The 17,500-nt window shown below is 47.0% G+C and overlaps 5 protein-coding genes across 5 annotated transcripts in view; 2 read left to right on the top strand and 3 right to left on the bottom strand.

Moving 5' to 3' along the window:
- Positions 1-107, bottom strand: part of si:ch73-60h1.1 (calcium/calmodulin-dependent protein kinase type IV) — a 15,488-nt gene extending 15,381 nt beyond the window's left edge. Inside the window, exon 1 of the mRNA XM_047336871.1 lies at positions 1-107. This exon is cut by the window's left edge and continues 25 nt beyond it. The gene's annotated coding sequence lies outside the window, so the exon portion shown is untranslated.
- Positions 108-150: 43 nt separating this feature from the next.
- fam174c (family with sequence similarity 174 member C) lies at positions 151-2,316 on the top strand. The gene is made up of 3 exons (XM_035647826.2): positions 151-566; positions 1,019-1,144; positions 1,454-2,316. The coding sequence occupies exons 1-3, from the start codon at positions 304-306 to the stop codon at positions 1,455-1,457; spliced, it is 393 nt and encodes a 130-aa protein (XP_035503719.1). The 5' UTR covers positions 151-303; the 3' UTR covers positions 1,458-2,316.
- A 1,578-nt stretch (positions 2,317-3,894) lies between these two features.
- LOC118318299 (T-cell acute lymphocytic leukemia protein 2-like) lies at positions 3,895-5,124 on the bottom strand. The gene is made up of 2 exons (XM_035647823.2): positions 4,878-5,124; positions 3,895-4,611 (listed from the first exon to the last, which is right to left on the bottom strand). The coding sequence occupies exons 1-2, from the start codon at positions 4,924-4,926 to the stop codon at positions 4,277-4,279; spliced, it is 384 nt and encodes a 127-aa protein (XP_035503716.2). The 5' UTR covers positions 4,927-5,124; the 3' UTR covers positions 3,895-4,276.
- A 2,106-nt stretch (positions 5,125-7,230) lies between these two features.
- Positions 7,231-12,635, top strand: LOC118318082. Its single transcript, XM_047336886.1, has 3 exons — positions 7,231-8,393; positions 8,549-9,272; positions 12,538-12,635. Exons 1-3 carry the CDS (start codon positions 8,073-8,075, stop codon positions 12,633-12,635), a joined length of 1,143 nt encoding a protein of 380 aa, XP_047192842.1. The 5' UTR covers positions 7,231-8,072.
- A 1,763-nt stretch (positions 12,636-14,398) lies between these two features.
- Positions 14,399-16,530, bottom strand: LOC118318300 (ephrin-A2-like). Its single transcript, XM_035647824.2, has 3 exons — positions 16,104-16,530; positions 15,780-15,845; positions 14,399-14,843 (listed from the first exon to the last, which is right to left on the bottom strand). Exons 1-3 carry the CDS (start codon positions 16,519-16,521, stop codon positions 14,710-14,712), a joined length of 618 nt encoding a protein of 205 aa, XP_035503717.2. The 5' UTR covers positions 16,522-16,530; the 3' UTR covers positions 14,399-14,709.
- Positions 16,531-17,500: the final 970 nt, after the last annotated feature.

Below are 17,500 nucleotides of genomic sequence, written 5' to 3'. Positions count from 1 at the left end.
TTTTTCTTTTTGTTTGGAGAAAGATACAGAACTCGTCGGTGTTTCTCCTGAATACAACAACAAATACTCATGTTGTCACTATTAATAAGAGACGATCATGAACGACGTCACCTGCAGGACTCAACTGAGGGAGACGTTGCGCACGCGCCTCCTACGTCATCACTCGGTGCCGTGAACTTCCTGGTTGTGATAGTTTGTGTCAACAAAGCAGAGTTGAGTTCGCTCACCAGTCCGTCTGCCTCGGTCCCGGTGTCGGTCCCGGTCCCGGTGTCGGTGTCGGTGTCGTGTGTTACCGGGAGCATCATGACTTCCCGCGTACTCGCCGCGGTTCTTCTACCGATCTGTTGGCTCTTCGTGTCGCTGGCGAAGGACGCGACCAGCCCCGCGGCGCCCCGCTCCGCGGCGCCCCGCTCCGCCGCGACGACGAACTCCAGCGCGGGGAACTCGACGAGCCGCGGCCTGTTCACCGGCCTGAGCGTGGACAGCTCGATGATCCAGCGGGCTCTGTACGTGCTCATCGCCATCACCATGATCGGAGTCCTGTACTTCCTCATCCGAGCCGTGCGGTGAGAACCGGCCCGCGTCGCCACACGTTCCGTCCAAAATGAGAAAATGTGGTTGATGTTGTCAGACGAGACTCGCGCCGAAATGAAGAGTTTCATCTCCGGATTCATACGAACACGCGCGTCATGCGTCACTGCGCCTGTTCGGCCGCAGAGACGCGAGGAAACGTTAAACCAGCGGGTTCGTGAACCGAGTCTGGTCCGACCGGAAGTGAACTTCTGAAACAGTTGTTACTTTTTAATCAGAGAAGTAAAAACTGTTGAACTGACGTCACGGCAAACTTCAAGTTCCTCTGACATCATCAGAACTATATTTACATATGAACAGTTAATTAGTTAGTTCCTCTTGTCACATCTCTGTGTGTGTGTGTGTGTGTGTGTGTGTGTGTGTGTGTGTGTGTGTGTGTGTGTGTGTGTGTGTGTGTGTGTGATGATGATGATGATGATGTCACCAGGCTGAAGAAACCAGCCCAGAGGAAGAAGAAGTACGGTCTGTTGCTCGACCGCAGAGACTCAGTGGAGATGGACGAGGTGGAGAGTGACGAGGACGACACGCTGTTCGAGTCCCGTGGCCTCCGCAGGTCAGAGGTCAACACAACAACACAACATCAACAACACTGACAGTTTTTAAACACACACAAAAAATTTTAGTGAAAGCGAGATCTGAGAGTTTGAGAACAGAAGAAAAGTGAAAAGAGAAAAGGAGAAAATCTTTGAGTCTTATGAGGTTTCAAATGACCGAGTGTCCTCGAAGGCACCGTCAGTGACGTTCACACACCTTCCACATGAAGCTGAACTCTGACGTGATTGATCAGATCGATCAGCGACTCATCAGTGTGAGATGATGTATTGATCTGATGATCTGATGTGGTCTCTGTGTCTCTGCTCAGATGAGTCCAGGATCCTGTCTCTCATATTGATTATGGATTATGGATCGGGAGAATGAGGATGGAGCGGCGACTGCTGGAAGAAAAAGAATGGACCAATCTTTATTATTATTATTATTATTATTATTATTGATGCAGATAAATGCCAAAGCTTCCAGCTGCTCCGCAGACGAGCAGGATAATCTATATTTTTTACGTGCTGTCGTGCGACGCTATCGCAGGTCGTCATGGCGACAGACTTTAATCCTCCTCCAAGTCTTTTTCTACAATTTTCACTCTGAAGAGTTTAACTGCTGACGTGATCGTTCAGTGATTGATCAGTGTGATGTGATCGATCAGTGATTGATCAGTGTGATGTGATCGTTCAGTGATTGATCAGTGTGATGTGATCGATCAGTGATTGATCAGTGTGATGTGATCGTTCAGTGATTGATCAGTGTGATGTGATCGATCAGGACTGTGATCAGCTGTTGGAGCTGGATCGAGGACTAAAATTATATTTTTCTATATTTTCTGCTGTGAAAGTTTCATGATTGTGTAACGACCCCCCCATCTTCCTCATCACCCTCATCTTCCTCAGACCTTCGTCACGTTTGTTTTTCTTCTAATTGTCAATCTGATCATAATTAATAAACCCGTGTGTTGGACGTGTGAACGTTGATCAGGGAATAAATGATGACGAACATAAAAATATATATAAAATATATTTCATATTTGACCTGCTGGAGGTTTATGACCATTTCATCATGACATTCAGCTTCCACAGAAATCTGCCATGAAATATGACATCATCATCATTATGTTCTTGTTCAGATGTTTTATATCAAAAATGTTTCATGAATTAAATTCAATGTGATGACAACTCACATCCCAGACTATAACATTTGTGTCACAACTATTATGTATCTAATATATGTTTTCTCTTTTTATCATGTGAGGATTTACACAATGAACATGTTTATAATTTCATCTGACAGTAAAATGATTCAATAGCAATGAATGAAATCTATTTTGATCTGCAATGTGATTATGAATGACTACAGTCATGTTACTGACTGAATTCATGTGCATATTAATATTAATATAGTTTGACAAAGTTAAATAGTCAAAGAGATTGAGAAAAACTAAAAAAACAACAATAATAATTTATCAATTATTATATTTATTATGTTAAACCAATCAACTAAGTAATAAATATAATAATATTAATATTATAAATAATATTAATAACAGAACAAACATTTTCTCTGTTGTTTCCATGACGACCTGTTTTCTTCCTCCTGTGAGTCGAACACCCGCTGCTTCCCACTGTACAGAGAGGGGTCAGAGGTCAGAGGGGGCGGGGCCTGTCACTAATAAAACAATGATGAGTGGGCGTGGCGCTTGACGACTGATAAACATCTCGTCCAATCAGGCGAGAGAGACAACGACAGTAACAGGTCCCAGAGGAGAGAGAGGGGCGTGTTTCAATTAGAGAGAGAGACAGAGTGTGTGTGTGAGATGCTGCCCCGCAGTCGGTTCCCACCTCGGCCTCGTTCACACAGTCTCAACTGTTTGATGCTTCACTCTGGTTATGATCATCACTGTTGCCATGGTTACACCCTCTGATTAGTTCTCAGGAACAGTTCCACAGAGGAGACAATCAACTTCCTGTTCACACCTGAGTGGTCACTGAAATGGAATAATTGATGGAGTGGATGATGAATCAGCAGAAGTATTTATTATCAGAGCTCAATGACGAGGGAACTGTGGTTCAGTGTTTCTCTGTCGTCATCAGCTGCTCTGGTTGTTTCCACCTGACACGACGAGGCCACGTCGCTTGGTGAAGACTCGTCTGAACGTGTTCTCAGGGACGACAGACACGTGACCAGGATTAAAGATGAAACACTTCACACCTGCTGGTCTCACCTGGCGCTGGTCGTCTGGGCAACGCTGAAGCTCCGCCTCCTCAGCTGATGACCTCTGACCTGCTACCTGTGTTTCCTCTACTGATTCATGAAACGATCAACATATTCATTTAATATTTTATTATTTTCAATGTTTCACACACACACACGCACACAAACACACACACACACTTACAAACACACACACACACTCACACACACACACGCTTACAAACACACACACACACACAGTCACTCACAAACACACACACACTCACACACACACACATATACACACGCACAAATATATACACACACACAGACAGACACACACACAAACTCTCTCTCTCTAATTGAAACACACCCCTCTCTCTCCTCTGGGACCTGTAACTGTCGTTGTCTCTCTCTCATCTGATTGGACGAGATGTTTATCTGTCGCACACTCATCACTGGCTTGTTACCATGACAGGCCCCGCCCCCTCTGACCTCAAACATATCAGCTGTTTGACTGAACATTCACAGGAAACAATCACGATAAAAACAAAGTCAAATGATTTTATTTCATTTATTAATCATACAAACATATAAAATACACACAATCACATCTCAGGTAAGATTATTATAAAATATTTACATTCCACAGGGAAATTCACAATAAATCACATGCAGGTTATTAATCGTCACATGAATGCATCATCACAGTGACGAGTCCACTGAACAAAATCACCTCAGCACGATGTTTTTTTATTCTAATGAAAAAGGAAAGAACTTTTCTTCTGAAGTCAACGACAAACCACAGGTTTTATTATAACGACTCCACGTTTCTCTGACGCTAAAGAAACGTCACATGGTTAAACACTGACGAGTGTGAACGTCACACTGCGACCGGCTCCTCTGGAGCCAACATGGAGGACCAGGTCCTGCTGGTCTCTGGGCCTGATCAGCAGCCGGGCTCCAGGTGAAGGTACCGACCCAGACCTCCACAGTCCTGTTCCTCCGCCCAACTGTCACAGCTGGAGCGCGGCGACAGCTCCAGGCTCTCCGCTCGGCCCCGGGGAACCTGCCCCAGGTCCTGGTCCGTCAGCAGCCCGTCCAGGAAGTGGATGTACCGGAGGGCGAGGCGCAGGACCTCGTTCTTGCTCAGCTTCCTGTCGGGGGGGTGGGTCGGGACGAGCTGCCGCAGGTCGGCAAACGCTCCGTTCACATTCTGCTGGCGACAACGTTCCCGAGTGTTGGTGAAGATCCGCTGGACGACCCGGGACCCAGAACCAGAACCTGAGGAGAGGAGGGGAGGGGAGGGGTCAGAGAGAGAACCAGGTCTGAGGATTACGATAATCAATACGTTTAACAGATTCTTCTCCAGTTCCTCGTTTTCTTTGTGGAATCAGATTTTACTTTTCATCTCGTCAGCTGATCTGATTATCGATTATTAACGATGATTAACCTGCTGATGAGCCGATCGACTGGGATCAAAGTCAAACTTTACAGTTCTGACGTTTCTGAACATTTCATCATGAGATATAATCAAACATTGTTTTTACCTGTTGAACCATCGGAGGTCGGAGACGGAGACGGACTCACGGTCTTCATGGTGTCTGGACCTGGATCACTGAAGAGAGACAGACAGGCAGACAGACAGTCAGGGAGACAGGCAGACAGACAGTCAGAGAGACAGACAGAGAGACGCACAGACAGACGCACAGACAAACAGACAGACAGACAGACAGACAGACAGACAGACAGACGGTACCTGTCTTCAGCATTAACAGTCCTGACCCCCTCTGACCTCTGACCCCTCTCACCTGTTGCAGGTTCCTGGTGCAGCAGTCAGCTGGTCTGGTCCGGTCTGGTCTGGTCTGGTCTTGTCTGGTCCGGTCCGGTCCGGTCTGGTCTGGTCTGGTCCGGTCTGGTCCGGTCCGGTCTGGTCTGGTCTGGTCCGGTCTGGTCCGGTCCGGTCTGGTCTGGTCCGGTCCGGTCCGGTCTTGTCTGGTCCGGTCCGGTGAGCTCAGCGCGGGTCTGTGGAGCTTCTGCGCCTCCGCCGTGTTTTTTATCCGCCCTGACCACGCCCCCCCCATGTGTGTCGTGACGCGTCGTTTCCATGGAGACCCCTTAAAAAGCGACAGTCCCATTAAACTCGGACCGGGTCCCGCGGGAAGCAGCACCCCGGAGACCTGCAGGGTCCAGCCCCCCCCCCCCCCCGCTGGACGAGTCGTGTTTTCCGGCGTCGCCCCCGCCCCCCCCCCCCCCTCCTCCCCGTCACGACCCGGAGCTCCGGGTGAACCCCCCGCCCCGCCCCCCCACCCCCCCGGGACGCTTCTGCTGATACAACAGAAAACGATCCTGTCTCCTTCACCTCCACTCCTCAGCTCCTCCCTCGTTCATCTCCTTCACCTCCACTCCTTCCTCCCTCGTTCATCTCCTTCACCTCCACTCCTTCCTCCCTCGTTCATCTCCTTCACCTCCACTCCTTCCTCCCTCGTTCATCTCCTTCACCTCCACTCCTTCCTCCCTCGTTCATCTCCTTCACCTCCACTCCTTCCTCCCTCGTTCATCTCTTTCACCTCCACTCCTTCCTCCCTCGTTCATCTCCTTCACCTCCACTCCTCAGCTCCTCCCTCGTTCATCTCCTTCACCTCCACTCCTTCCTCCCTCGTTCATCTCCTTCACCTCCACTCCTTCCTCCCTCGTTCATCTCCTTCACCTCCACTCCTTCCTCCCTCGTTCATCTCCTTCACCTCCACTCCTTCCTCCCTCGTTCATCTCCTTCACCTCGTCTCCTTCCTCCCTCGTTCATCTCTTTCACCTCCACTCCTTCCTCCCTCGTTCATCTCTTTCACCTCCACTCCTTCCTCCCTCGTTCATCTCCTTCACCTCCACTCCTTCCTCCCTCGTTCATCTCCTTCACCTCCACTCCTTCCTCCCTCGTTCATCTCCTTCACCTCGTCTCCTTCCTCCCTCGTTCATCTCCTTCACCTCCACTCCTCAGCGCCTCCCTCGTTCATCTCCTTCACCTCGTCTCCTTCCTCCCTCGTTCATCTCCTTCACCTCCACTCCTTCCTCCCTCGTTCATCTCCTTCACCTCGTCTCCTTCCTCCCTCGTTCATCTCCTTCACCTCCACTCCTCAGCGCCTCCCTCGTTCATCTCCTTCACCTCCACTCCTTCCTCCCTCGTTCATCTCCTTCACCTCCACTCCTCAGCTCCTCCCTCGTTCATCTCCTTCACCTCCACTCCTCAGCGCCTCCCTCGTTCATCTCCTTCACCTCCACTCCTCAGCTCCTCCCTCGTTCATCTCCTTCACCTCCACTCCTCAGCTCCTCCCTCGTTCATCTCCTTCACTCCTCCCTGTCTCCTTCCTCCCTCGTTCATCTCCTTCACTCCTCTGTCTCCTTCCTCCCTCGTTCATCTCCTTCACCTCGTCTACTGTAACTGTAACTAACTGTAACTAGTGTTATCACTTTTCAAAGGTCTCGTCTCCAGATTTCATATCAACCTCAGTCTCATCATAACTGTAATGATTTCGCTAAATGGCTTGTACATTGTCTCATTTGTTTCTTACAGTTTTTCTCCATTGGTTTGGCTCATTTCTTGAAACAGAAATTAAATTCTCAAAATAACATGGACAAACCTCCAAACCACTTGGCAATTGTTTACAACAGAATTGGATTTCTCATTAATTTCATCAAATTGCAAATGTCTTACTACATCTATGATTAAGTACAGGTAGCCTACAGTTAGCACAATTTCCAAGTGAATAGATCTTGTTGATCTAAACTGATTGTTGATTCTCAGTCTAATGGTTGTTCTCTCCAAAACATGTCAGCATCATTTCATTGTATAAGTTATCACATCCACAATAGTCTTTTCAATTGTCAAAATTAGCCAAGAACCTAATACCATGAATACCATATATGAATCTCTTGGAACATTTGATAAATTGATTAATAGACAGTAAGGTAAAAATAGAACTTGACTAACGAAGGAGGAGTTTCACACATCTCAGATGACCAATCAAACAATATGTTTAGTTACCTGACAGGTGCTGTCCATGGTTTTGAATGCTGCCAAACATGTATGTATAGAGCTTGACCAGGACCAGTACAATTTCTGAACATGGAAGCACCTGGCCAAGTAAATGAACAAGGGCAACTGCCTGCTCGAAGAAGAGGAAGACGAGGAGGAGGAGTAAGGGTGCGTGGTGGTAGAATAGGGGGAAGGGGCCGAGGAGCACGAAGACTCCATGTTGTCCCGGATGAAATTCGGGCCACACTTATAGACCATGTTATCAACCATCGCCTCACAATGGCAGAGGCAGGTCGCCGAGTGCAGCCTAATGTGCCCCGCTCTACAGTCTCCTCCCTCATCCAAACCTTTTGCAGGGAAAACAGGTATGTATTCAGTCAATGATGGAATTATATGTTGAATAGGACAGGACACTGTGCATAAAGCAAGAGATGTATTTATTTACTCATTTACCTATTCATTTAGTGTGTATGTGTGTGTGTGTGTGTGTGTGTTATAGGCCTACAGTAATATCTTACCTCAATGGGATGTTATGACACTAAAAATGACAAGAAAAAAATATATATATCAAATTATTGATGATACAGTTTACAGTAGTATTACAGTCACTGTGCAGTGATGCATTAGAATTGTGGTAAAGTTACTGTAAGTAAAACAACAATACAATTACATTGGTAACTCATTCTGTAAGAAATACATAAGGCATACATTACGAATGGTAATACAGTGTTGTCCTTTGAATTGTATGTCTAGGATCGGACGACAACCTCGCACGGGTGGCAGAGGAAAATATCTCAATGACCAACAAGAACAAGACATCTGTAACATGGTGATGGCAAATAATGCCATCACACTGAAACAGATCCGCACTGAAATCATAGAAGACAATGCCATATTCCAAAATGTCAACTCTATAAGCATCTCCACAATAGACCGGATATTGAACAAGCATCAGATGACCATGAAGCAACTTCACAGGGTACCATTTGAGAGGAACTATGATAGAGTGAAAGAGCTGCGGTACCAGTATGTACATGTAAGTCAGGTACTGGTTGTCTATCTTTATAACCTTTTTACAATTAAGCAGTGGTTCCCAAACTTTTTTGGTCACATTCCTCTGTAAGTTTCTGTTACTCTAGTGTATGACTCTTCTGTATGACTGATTTGATGATTTTGTTTTACTGATTGTAGAGAATAATGGCATTGGAAGGAAACGAGACCCCTCACATCCTCCTGTTTGTGTATGAAGCTGGGTTCATCCTGGCCAAGGGCCGAAGACATGGCCGTAATATTATTGGCCACCGGGCCACGGTTGATGTCCCAGGCCAGCGTGGGGGCAATATAACTATGTGTGCTGCCATTTCTGAGAATGGTGTGGCCACTCACATCCCCAGTCTTGGCCCAAACAATACACAGAAGCTCCTCATCTTCTTGGACCGCCTTCATTCCGATTTGATCCCTGAAAATGAGAGAGGTCTCGTAGGGCCTCACCTACCAAAGTATGTAATTGTGTGGGACAATGTGAATTTCCACCGTGGCCCGCTCATCAGGGCCTGGTTCACTACTCATCCAAGGATGGTCATGGTGTTCCTACCACCTTACTCTCCTTTCCTCAATCCTATTGAGGAGTTTTTGAGCATCAGGCTCAATATCAGAGGTCCCTGCCCCATGCAATGGACGCAGTGCAGGGGATGGTTGCGACATGCACGCCGTTTCTTCCCTTGTTGCATCGCAAGGGAGAATATACGTTGTGATGTGGACGAGAATCTGAGGACGGGAGGGCGAGGAGGACGGCCGGGAGGGCGAGGAGGACGAGGAGGACGGACGGGAGGGCGAGGAGGATGGCCGGGAGGGCGAGGATGGTGGCCGGGAGGGCAGGATGGTGGCCGGGAGGGCGAGGATGGTGGCTGGGAGGGCGAGGAGGACGGACGGGAGGGTGAGGAGGGCAAGGAGGACGAGGAGGACGACCGGGAGGGCGAGGAGGGCGAGGAGGACGAGGAGGACAGACGGGAGGGCGAGGAGGATGGCCGGGAGGGCGAGGATGGTGGCCGGGAGGGCAGGAAGGTTGCCGGGAGGGCGAGGATGGTGGCTGGGAGGGCGAGGAGAACGGACGGGAGGGCGAGGAGGGCGAGGAGGACGAGGAGGACGGCCGGGAGGGCGAGGAGGGCGAGGAGGACGAGGAGGACGGACGGGAGGGCAGGATGGTGGCCGGGAGGGCGAGGATGGTGGCTGGGAGGGCGAGGAGGACGGACGGGAGGGCGAGGAGGGCGAGGAGGACGAGGAGGACGGCCGGGAGGGCGAGGAGGGCGAGGAGGGCGAGGAGGACGAGGAGGACGGACGGGAGGGCGAGGAGGATGGCCGGGAGGGCGAGGATGGTGGCCGGGAGGGCAGGATGGTGGCCGGGAGGGCAGGATGGTGGCCGGGAGGGCGAGGATGGTGGCTGGGAGGGCGAGGAGGACGGACGGGAGGGCGAGGAGGACGAGGAGGACGGACGGGAGGGCAGGATGGTGGCCGGGAGGGCAGGATGGTGGCTGGGAGGGCAAGGATGGTGGCTGGGAGGGCAAGGATGGTGGCTGGGAGGGCGAGGAGGACGGACGGGAGGGCGAGGATGGTGGCCAGGAGGGCAGGATGGTGGCCAGGAGGACGAGGATGGTGGCTGGGAGGGCGAGGATGGTGGCCGGGAGGGCAGGATGGTGGCCGGGAGGGCGAGGAGGACGGACGGGAGGGCGAGGAGGACGGACGGGAGGGTGAGGATGGTGGCCGGGAGGGCGAGGAGGACGGCCGGGAGGGCGAGGAGGGCGAGGAGGACGAGGAGGACGGACGGGAGGGCGAGGAGGATGGCCGGGAGGGCGAGGAGAACGGACGGGAGGGCAGGATGGTGGCCGGGAGGGCGAGGATGGTGGCTGGGAGGGCGAGGATGGTGGCTGGGAGGGCGAGGAGGACGGCCGGGAGGGCGAGGATGGTGGCTGGGAGGGCGAGGATGGTGGCTGGGAGGGCGAGGAGGACGGCCGGGAGGGCGAGGATGGTGGCCGGGAGGGCAGGATGGTGGCCGGGAGGGCGAGGATGGTGGCTGGGAGGGCGAGGATGGTGGCCGGGAGGGCGAGGAGAACGGCCGGGAGAGGGAGGGTGAGGAGGACGGACGGGAGAGGGAGGGTGAGGACAGTGACCAGTGAAGAAATATTTTTGAATCGCCAGCTTTATTTACAGCACTGTAGGCTACATATAATTTTCCTTGTTTTCTGGTTTTTGTTTGTGTTTATATTACAGTAGATTGTGCTGTATACATTTTCTTTTAACTCTGATGTATGGAAGTTACTTTATTTGTGTTAATAAAAATGGTTACTAGTTCATATTATGATGTTATATATTTAATAATTTACTGTTTCTAAGTGTTAAATGTAATCATTGTTTAATTCATTCTGACAAGAAAATAAAAACCTGTTGAATTAAAATGGATGATGATTTCATGTGGATCTTGCAGATCAAATTAATAACTTCCTCTGGTTGACATGTTCCACATTTGATGACAAGTGCGTCGTGTTGTGTTGGACTTGCACTGGTCTGGTTCTGGTCTGGTTCTGGTCTTGACTCGGTCTCGATCTCTCAAAGTCTTGGTCTCGGTTTAGCTGTTCTGGACTACAACACTAACTGTAACTGTAACTTAATGTAACGCAAAGTTTGGTTTATTGATCCCAGCTGCTGAGCCTAAGGATCAATGATCTGCTCTTGGTCCAGTTCTGGTTAAGACCAGGAGGCGGAGCCTGAACCTCACAGCTCAACCTTCAGGGCTGCTTCAGAGCCTGACCTTTGACCTGGTTCATGACAAAGAAATGAACCTTGATGTTTAACAGTTAACCACAAACTGTATTATTAATAACTATAAAATAAAAGAAAACACAAATACAACAAATATATAGAAGTTGAATTTAGGAAATATAAATTATTTCTAATGTAAAATATAAACATTCAAATCTTCTCTGCAGAGTTTAGTCGAAAAAATAAAGTTTTCATTTCAGCAAACATGAACAATGTGTGAACCGAGGAGATTCATCAATAATGAATAAGATGTATAATCAATAAGGTTCATGACGTCACATCAGGAGGAGGATGTGATTGAGATTGCTTTTAGCATTGAAAAGTGTATGTATTATTATTATTATTATTATTATTATAAGGACGTGAGCAGACCGCAGGGGGCGCTGTGGTGAGGACAGACTGCAGTGACGTCAGCAAACCGCAGGGGGCGCTGTGGTGAGGACAGGCTGCAGTGACGTGAGCAGACCGCAGGGGGCGCTGTGGTAAAGTTTATCTTGTTGAAGCTGTTTGTTTTTTATTTTCATGTAAAAACCTTGAACTGCGTCAGTTTGAGGATCAGCTAATCTGATTCTTCATGATTTATTATTTAATATTTATATCAAATTATATGTTAAAGATTATTAGAAACAAACTGGAGTTTTTTATACGTGTGTGTTTGTGTTATATGTGTGTGTGTAATTAATCTGACAGGAAGGGGCCAATAGGAGCAATGCTCTCCTGCGGCGAAGCAGCTTTGATCAGTCGTGTGACGCCCGGAGGTGCCGGAGCTTTGCTCAGACGAGTTTGATCAAGTTTAATTTCGTTAACTGAGATCAAAGAGGATTTGACAGAGGAAGATGATGATGAAGATGATGATGATGATGACGATGATGAAGATGATGAAGATGTTTCACAGGCTTCATGATTCAGTTCTCTGTGTAGATCTGATCAGACTCGTTGACTTCTGACCTCTGACCTCTGACCTCAGACAGTTCACTGTCAAATTTTGGATGGACAAAAATGTTCTTTATCTAAATGAAAGTAAAACCAAGATTATCATGTTTGTCATGTTGATTGTACAGATTATCAGATGGTCTTCAGGCTCTTCTGTTAAAAACCTCGGTGCTTTTTAAGTTTACCAACAATTTTGATCAGTCATTAAAAGCAGCTTCTTCCAGTCGCGAGTCCGAGTCCGGATAAAGACCTGAAGAGGCTGATCCACGTTCGTGTCCCCACACGGCTACTGTAGTTCACTGTACGTCGGTATCGACCAGTCGTCACTTCGACGCCTGCAGCAGCTGCTCGTCTCCTCTCTGGTCAGAACAGGCGCGACCACGTCAGCAGGTTTGTCTTCACTCCACTGGCTCCCTGCTGTTTGCTTGTAGAGCCTCCGTCAGACCCAGTCAGACCACTGAGGTCGGCTGATCAGCTGCTGCTGGACCAGATTCAACGGTTCATCTTCCCTCAAGACCAGAGGCTTTGAATCCTTATTGAAAACTCCACCTGGCTTTTAATTCAGACTGAGCGAGACATATTTTACTTTTATTGTATTTCATTTACTATTTTTCTTATTGTATTGTTCATGGACCTTTAGGAATAAAACTTGAATCTACTGTTGAACAAATTGGACAAATCGTTTTAATGGTGGTGAATTTATTAAAAAAAAGGATTCATACGATTCTGAACATTTTCTCAGTAAATTGATTTTTCCTGCTCATGCAGCTCAGGATGACCTCTCCTCGGCCAATCAGATAAATGCATCTCTACAACAGCACTTCATGAGCATCCAATAAGAAAATATACAAATATGTAGACATGTAGAAAACAGCAGAGGTCTCACTCCCTCCAATAAACTGCCATCGGAACGTTTCTCATATTAAACCACAAACATTATTCATGAGCTCGACCTGAGCACACGGAACTACAAGGACCAGAATGCATTGTGACGCAGGCAAGAACAAAAGGGAGAAAAACTGCAACGACGACGACAAACATCCAACTGACTCCTTCAAGTCTCCGCTGATGAATATTCATATCTCATATGAATCTTCTTCTTTTTAAAAAACAGAAAAATGGCACAAACATGAAATAAGAAAACAACATGGAAACAAGTGCTACATCGCTCCGTCCGTCACAGTGGGCTTATGTATACTGCATTTCCCAGCATGCCCCTGCTCGCCCGCACGAGGACACGCCCCCCTCTGTCAGCAGAGATGGAGGGAGACATCAGCACCAGAGGGAGAAAAAGGCATTTTTCATTTTGATTCTGCGAAAAACATTCGTTTTTTATTTCATCAACAAAACAACATGATGTAAAAGTGACTCCTCTCCTCTGATAGCCCCGCCCCATAAACTGAGATGGGGCGTGGTTTAAATGGTTAGCCCCCTCTCCTCTAGAGAAGAAGTTTAACTAAAGTCTTTGGAAGAAATTACTGACAGGCTGGAGGTGGGTGGGCGAGAGAGAGAGAGAGAGAGAGAGAGAGAGAGAGAGTTCTGGTTCTGTCTGGTTCTGAATGTTGGCGGAGTCACAGGCAGGAAGCAGGAAGTAAAGTTCTCACCTGAATGCCTGAAAACCACGGCGACTAATTATTTGACATCAGCTATTTCCTGTTTCAGCAGCGAACAGACAGGAAGTCAGTTTGTCAGTGACATCATCAGTTTGTCAGTGACGTCATCAGTTTGTCAGTGACGTCATCAGTTTGTCAGTGACATCATTAGTGACATCATCAGTTTGTCAGTTATGTCATCAGTTTGTCAGTGATATCAGCAGTGACATCATCAGTCTGTCAGTGATATCATCAGTTTGTCAGTGACGTCATCAGTTTGTCAGTAACATCATCAGTGACGTCATCAGTTTGTCAGTGATATCAGAAGTGACAACATCAGTCTGTCAGTGATATCATCAGTTTGTCAGTGACGTCATCAGTTTGTCAGTAACATCATCAGTGACGTCATCAGTTTGTCAGTGACATCATCAGTGACATCATCAGTCTGTCAGTGACGTCATCAGTTTGTCAGTTACGTCATCAGTTTGTCAGTGATATCAGCAGTGACATCATCAGTCTGTCAGTGACGTCATCAGTGACATCATCAGTCTGTCAGAGGCTCAGTGACATCATCAGTTAGTTACAGTCACATGATCATCTTGTCTCAGTTATTATTTTATACACAATAAAAAATTATCATAACCTTGAGTTGATTAGAAAATATTATTTAAAAAAATTAAAACAACGAGCTGCAGCTTTATTAAGTTTCTTTTTTTTATTCTTAAGATTTGATATTTTATTGTTCATGACTTATGATCTTTTTATATCTCTGTGTCTCCCTCTGTTTATCCACCAGCTGTTCCTTGTTTGTGTGAACATAAAATAAAAACGTATTGATTATGCTTCTAATAACTTTGAGCTTTGCGAGCCTCCGTACACTCTGAGACTCCGCCCACACGTCGTCACTGAAAGACCTCAGCTCCAGGCTCCTCCCACCAGCAGCGTCTGCCTCCTGATTGGCTGAGCTGGTGAGCGGACTTTGGGTGGGAGGTCGAGGACGAAGAGGCGGAGCTATGAGGAGGTGAGGACGAGGAGCAGGGCGAGCGTGGTGGAGACCGGCAGGGAGAGGCAGGGCCGAGGGAGGCCGGAGCCACCGGTGGTGTCGTCCGTCAGAAATGGTTCCGGGGACTCGTACACCGAGTCGTCTAAGGACCAATCAGAACACAGAGCATCATCATCCACACAGTCACAGAGGAGGAAGAGGAAGATAAAGAAGAGGATGAGGAGGAAGATGAAGATGAAGAGGGGGAGGAAAATGAAATGAAGAGGAGAATGAAGATGAAGAGGATGATGAAGATGGAGATGAAGAGGGGGAGGAAAATGAAGATGAAATGAAGAGGAGAATGAAGATGAAGAGGATGATGAAGATGGAGATGAAGATGAAAATGAGGAGGAGAAGGAGGAGGAAGATGCGATGAAGAAGAGGAGGAGGAGGAGGAGGAGGAGGAAGAGGATGAAGAGGAGGAGGATGAAAATGAAGAGGAAGAAGAACAGGATGATGAGGAGGATAAAGATGAAAATGAAGAGGAGGAGGAGGAAGATGAAGATGAAAATGAAGAGGAGGATGCAGATGAATAGGAGGATGAGGATAAAGATGAAAATGGATGAAGAGGAGGAGGAAGATGAAGAGGAAGAAGAGTAAGATGAAGATGAAGATGAAAAGGAGGAGGAGGAAGATGAAGATGAAAATGAAGAGGAGGAGAAGGATGAAGATGAAGATGAAGAGGAGGAGGAAGATGAAGAAGAGGATGAGGATGAAGATGAAGATGAAGAGGAGAAGGAAGAAGATGAAGATGAAGAGGAGGAGGAGGAAGAAAATGAAGATGAAGATGAAGAGGAGGAGGAAGATGAAGAGGAGGATGATGATGAAGAGGAAGAATAACAGGATGAAGATGAAAATGAAGAGGAGGAGGAGGAAGATGAAGATGAAAATGAAGAGGAGGATGAAGATAAAGAGGAGGATGAGGATGAAGATGAAGAGGAGGAGGAAGATGTAGAGGAGGATGAAGAGGGAGGACGAGGATGAAGATGAAGCTGACGATGAAGAGGATGAAGATGAAGATGAAGAGGAGGAGACTCACTGGTTGGTTTGACGTAGATCTTCAGTTTCAGACAAAGTTTTTCAGACAAGTTTGGTCGTGAAGACGCTGCAGAAGAAACATGATCAATAAGTGAGTCACAGGTCTGAGTACTACTGAGTACTACTGTGTAGTACTCAGTAGTACTCACAGATGTAGCAGTATACAGTAGTATACAGTAGTCAGTACTCACAGATGTAGTAGTACTCCGCAGTACACAGTAGTACACAGCAGTACTCACAGATGTAGTAGTACACAGTAGTACACAGTAGTACTCACAGATGTAGTAGTACACAGCAATACACAGTAGTACACAGCAGTACTCACAGATGTAGTAGTACTCGTGTCCCGGTCTGAACTCGAAGCCCAGGCTGAACGGGGTGAAGAGCTGGAACTTCTCGGAGAACCTGATTGGTCCGTTGCTGCTCTGCGGCCGGTTACACTCCCAGCGCTTGAAGCCCGTCGTCCGGGGGTCACAGGTCGTGAAGCCGTCGTAGTTCACCATGTACAACACGTAGCGCTCCATGGCAGGCTCCGCCCCCTCGTAGTGAGGACAGTAGATGTCCAGGTAGTCGTTGATCGACACCTCCAGCGTGTACTCGCCACGAGAGAACCTGAGGAGACGAGACGTGAAACATGACCATGAAACATGACCATGAAACATGAAACATGAAACATGAAACATGACCATGAAACATGACCATGAAACATGAAACATGAAACATGAAACATGACCATGAAACATGAAACATGAAACATGACCATGAAACATGACCATGAAACATGAAACATGAAACATGACCATGAAACATGAAACATGAACATGAAACATGAAACATGACCATGAAACATGACCATGAAACATGAAACATGAACATGAAACATGAAACATGAAACATGACCATGAAACATGACCATGAAACATGAAACATGAAACATGAAACATGAAACATGACCATGAAACATGAAACATGAAACATGAAACATGAAACATGACCATGAAACATGAACATGAACATGAACATGAAACATGAACATGAACATGAAACATCAAACATCAAACATCAAACATGAAACATGAAACATGAAACATGAAACATGACCATGAAACATCAAACATCAAACATCAAACATGAACATCAAACATCAAACATCAAACATCAAACATGAACATGACACGTAGCGCTCCATGGCAGGCTCCGCCCCCTCGTAGTGAGGACAGTAGATGTCCAGGTAGTCGTTGATCGACACCTCCATGAAACATGAAACATGAAACATGAAACATGAACATGAAACATGAAACATGAAACATGACCATGAAACATGAACATGAACATGAAACATGAACATGAAACATGAAACATGACCATGAAACATGAAACATGACCATGAAACATGAAACATGAAACATGAAACATGACCATGAAACATGACCATGAAACATGAACATGAAACATGAAACATGAAACATGAAACATGACCATGACCATGACCATGAAACATGACCATGAAACATGAAACATGAAACATGAAACATGAACATGAAACATGAACATGAAACATCAAACATCAAACATGAACATCAAACATCAAACATGACCATGAAACATTAAACATGAAACATGAAACATGAAACATGAACATGAAACATGAAACATGAAACATGAAACATGACCATGAAACATGAAACATGAAACATGAAACATGAAACATGACCATGAAAC

The sequence above is a fragment of the Scophthalmus maximus genome, chromosome 13 (genome assembly GCF_022379125.1).
Source record: "Scophthalmus maximus strain ysfricsl-2021 chromosome 13, ASM2237912v1, whole genome shotgun sequence".
NCBI classification, from domain to species: Eukaryota; Metazoa; Chordata; class Actinopteri; order Pleuronectiformes; family Scophthalmidae; genus Scophthalmus; species Scophthalmus maximus.
This window is presented reverse-complemented; position numbering and strand designations above follow the sequence as displayed.